Source organism: Cariama cristata, unplaced genomic scaffold (genome assembly GCF_000690535.1).
Source record: "Cariama cristata isolate BGI_N322 unplaced genomic scaffold, ASM69053v1 scaffold1913, whole genome shotgun sequence".
Taxonomy (NCBI): domain Eukaryota; kingdom Metazoa; phylum Chordata; class Aves; order Cariamiformes; family Cariamidae; genus Cariama; species Cariama cristata.
Genome location: NW_009606432.1, coordinates 19,983 through 24,211, shown reverse-complemented (window position 1 = coordinate 24,211; position 4,229 = coordinate 19,983). Strand labels below are relative to the sequence as shown.

General features: G+C 45.4%; 1 protein-coding gene across 1 annotated transcript in view; it reads left to right on the top strand.

The window, feature by feature from the left end:
• Nucleotides 1–3,808: 3,808 nt before the first annotated feature.
• The window catches only part of SH3BGRL (SH3 domain binding glutamate-rich protein like), a gene marked incomplete at its 5' end in the record, with an annotated part of 9,667 nt that continues 9,246 nt past the window's right edge, over nucleotides 3,809–4,229 (top strand). The window contains one exon of the mRNA XM_009696346.1: nucleotides 3,809–3,880. Within this exon, the coding sequence (XP_009694648.1) occupies nucleotides 3,809–3,880 (72 nt within the window). The remainder of the gene's footprint in view (nucleotides 3,881–4,229) is intronic.

The window sequence follows — 4,229 nt, the reverse complement described above, 5'->3', positions numbered from 1 at the left end:
CTAGATCCGCTGTAAGGTGTTGCTTCTCTGTTGTCCTGGTGCTGGCTCTCGGCTGTGAGGTTGGGAGAGGCAGCTCAGGCCACGTGTTCAGCGGGGGCTGGATGCTGTAAGCGATGTTGTAACCATGGCTGGGAACTTTATAGGAAATCTCTTTAAAGTTCTTTTAAATCCTCACAACAATGTATGAGCCATGTAATCGCATCTTTGGGGAGGGCGGAATAAAAAAAGTCTGTGTTTTTTCCGTGCGTGGAGGTCAGGACACAGGACCCACAGAAATGGTGGAGAACGCCCCGTGCCAAGTGCCAGAGCTGCAGCCACATTATCGGCACAGGGAGGTTTGTTGTGGGATCAAAACAGCAGCGCTCAAACTGTAAACTTACTTTGGGTTCCAGTGGTCCGTAAATAGATTTCCAAAACATGTCTATTGTCCAACAAGGAATTTATTTATAAACTGAAAAAATAACAAGACTTAAAAAAACCCCAAAGTGCTTCTTGGCCAGCAGTGGAAACTAGACTATTCTTTTGTATGTGTATGCCTGTGTATACCAAATAAGATAGAAACTTCTTTGAAGTTCATTTCAATAAAGTATTTAAAACAAGTGTTTCCTTGCAGCGGGGTAGTGCTAAGAGAGGCTGGCTGTTGGACAGACAGTTTACAGTCCTGGCCGGAGCTGGGGATGGAGTATTGCCTGCTCGCGGGACCAAGGTCCTGCAGCATCACCCCTGCCTCCTTTCTGTTTATTAACTTTTAGTTGAGGGGTTTGTTTTGTTGTTTGTTTTTTTTTTTTTCCTCCCTCCAATGATTAAAGATTTGGAGGAGAAAAAAAAATACTGAGTCTAAAATGTTGCAGCATTTTCTGGAAAGTTTTCTGCCCACTTTGGGTTTAAAACTCTATTTTTGATGGACTGTGGTTTGTTGGAAAACATCACCCGCCTCTACTCTTGGCAGCTTTGATGTGGTTTCTCTTGCGTTACTGACATAATCCGCTGGTGCGAGTTAGATCTTAGAACAGTAAATTTAACTTCTGATGTGTATTCAAGTGAGGGACAATACTTGTTCATAATTCTAAACTACTCATTTTCATAACGTTATTCTGTGCACATGCTCTGTTGAAAGCTTAGTGTTTCATGATTGGCTTGTAACTGGTAAGGAGGAGAATCTTGATACACAAGGATGTCTTAAAAAAAAATCCTCTGCTGGAAGCATCAGCTTCTAATGTTGCTCATGCGGATTTTGTATGCAGAAGATTACATTTTGGTGGTGAGGCTTTGCTTAACTGCCAATAACTCGCCAGAAAGCTATTTCTGTCTCTGGAACAGACATTGAAAGCCAAACCAAAGTGAAAATAGATTCATTTTGTTAAATGTTTCCTTTCAACATTATCTTGGGAACATCAGCAAAAAGTATAACGTTTCCACTCACCTGAGAAATTTTAGCTGGTTTTCCCCCCAAAATGCCCTGAGAAGCATGAGTCTGTGTGTTCAGGCTGAGAAACAAGGTGTGTATTTCTGGGGTGGGGGGTAAAGCCATCTGTGGGCAAAACTGGCTTTCAGGAGGGTGTTCTTGTTTCCCCAGGCAGGGCGGCAATGAGCTCCAGCAGGATACGGCCCTTTCTCTTGACAGTACGGACTTCTGCTGCTCTCCACCACAACCCTTCTCCTTCCATCCCTCCGTCTCCATCCCACCTCCACCCCTGGGATTCCTCCCACCGTCTCCATCCATCCATTTTGCTCATTCCCATCTGCTCCTGCCCACAGCCTCTTTCCTTCCTTGCAGTTGTCTGTCCATCCCTGTCCTTGATTTCTCTGTCGTTTTTGTGCTTTTGTGTCTATCCACGAGCCCTTCTGCCTCACCAGAGCTGGTCCTCCAGCCTCAGCAGCTTTGATCTTGGCTCCCCAGCTCCTGCACTGACATTCCTGGCTTTCCGCTGGTGCTCTCTGCCCTGCAAAATGTCAGGAGCACTCAGTATAAACATGGGATTTTTGTGTTTGCAAACTGCGGTTAGCTGCAGCTAACAGGCCAAAATAGCTTTAGACATGACAGTTGTTTGCGTGGGACGAGGTGCGGTATCTGGAGAGGCACTGGCCGGTGTCCATGCTTGGTTAGGCAACTGGGAGAGGTTTTTTTGGGAAGCGAGTGCTGCGTGTTGACAGGCGCATCCTGAAGAACGGTTCCTCGCTCCTTCCCAAACATGGGCAGCAGGAACCATCTTCCAGGCTCTTGTCCTGAGGAGAGCGTGTGGCCCTTCGAGTAAGACAAAATACCCTGAAGCAGCAGCCGGCATCTCTTGCTTTATTTTAGGCACTTCCCTCCCAGTGGTATTCCACTGCCTGAGATTAATGAAAGTTTTCTAAATAAAATCCCATAAAATAATGCAGTCTGGCAGCTCGGAGCCTGTTCCGCCCAGCGCTTGGTGCCGTGTTTCTTGGGAGCATTTAATGCTCTTGTGTAAGTGCTTGTCACCATGGTCGGAAGACTTGTCTGAGGAGTTTGGAGGAAGACATCGCCTCTTAATCTTCCAACTTGTTGGTTTTTTTTTTCTTTGGCCAGGAAACTAGGATTTCAAACTGATATCACTCATGCATCAACACCAGTTCCTTCCTTTTCTTTACAGTTCTTTAGAGAATTACCTCCTTAGACGACAGATGGACTGAGAGCAGCACAGAGACCAAACTGCAGGGCTTGCCTTCCACATGGTGCCTTTTCTAGCAGAAAAAGTACATTTCCAGCTTTGCTAGCTCTCCATAAACACACAGGGAGGGTTATTTGCAGTGATGGCCCTTTGGAGCTGGGGTGACGAACTTGGGATCTGGTTATGCTACTTGTAGCTGAAAAAGCAACCCAGAGACTGACTGTTCTTGCTCCATGCAGCTGGGAGAATGAGCGAAAATAGAGCAAAACAGGCAATGTGGCAGTGTACAGAGAGAGATTTTGCATACATGTGTCTAAGAGGAAAACTCTATTTAAGTTCATCATGTGAAATAATGGCAACATAGGGTAGCTAGAGGCATTTTCTTCATATTGAAGACGCATCTTAATGGTGGAGATAGTCCAGCCCCGTCAGACTGGGTGCTGTGTGAAAGGACTGGATGTGCGGAGTCTGCCTGTGAAGCGGTTGCACTGTGAGACTGAGCTGAGATGCTGTGAGGAGTGCGAGGGTGCGTGTATGGCTAGCAGGCAATCTAACGGCAAAAATGAGTTAGAAATGGAAGAGACTTCTCAGGAGGTCAAAATGCTAATTACTGTCAAACTTAGAGCTCTTGTTTTACATGGCAGAGTGCATAGCTTAATAGGAGATTGGGTAAAAACTCGGTTTTCTTTTTTTTCTTAAAAATTCTGGGCCGTCTCAAAGTGTGTTCTCACTGAGCAGCAGGTTTTGGACAAGTTAAGGACCTCAGACTAATGAAAGCTAGCTGGATCTGTAATTGACAAATGGTGGGAAACGGTTAATTAAATTGTTACTAGTTCAGGGAAAAAAATTTCCATTTATTACCAGGTCAGTATGTTGCCTTAAGTACCAACCACTGGCAGAGGAGTTTACAATTACAAAGACCTTTCCCTTATTTTAGTCCTACAGAACAGTTCATGAAGGAAGTGCTCACTTTTTTTTTTCCCCTGAGCTGTGTGGTACGATGGAGAAAAACTTCCTGACTGCTCCCTCCTGCTGTGACCCCTGTTATTAAAGGCAAGCAAAAAAATCTTTTACCAGTAGATTCGAGTCTCCTGGGAAGTGTTTTTCTATACAGGCTGTAACATGAATTATTTCCTCGGGGTAGATTTAACTTGTCCATTTTTGTTTATTTTTAGCCATGATGAAAATCAGCTAATGCCCAGCAATATTCTTCTGTTTAAGGGGTACAAGGATACTTGTTCATCGAGGTCAGTGGCTCCTTTGCTGCCATGTTCGGAAGAATTACGTTGGCTTTTGCAGCCCTGGGCAGGCAGCTTCGCTGCTGAAGCTGGGAGCACATTTTTCCTCCGTCGGGAGAGCAGCGTTGATCCCTTTGCATGACACTGAGCCAGGTGCAGAGGGAGATCTATCTATCCAGATTTTTTTAAAAACAAAGCACCCCACCCAAGATCTAGTTTATCCCTATCATGGGGTGTCGCAGCAGTGATGGCTCCAAGATGCTAAAGAACAAGTCAATGGATGCTTAAGGACTGCCAAGGCATGGCAGTCTCCTCTTTGGGGACACCGGGCTCTGCTCTCCCAAACTGCACCCTTCCA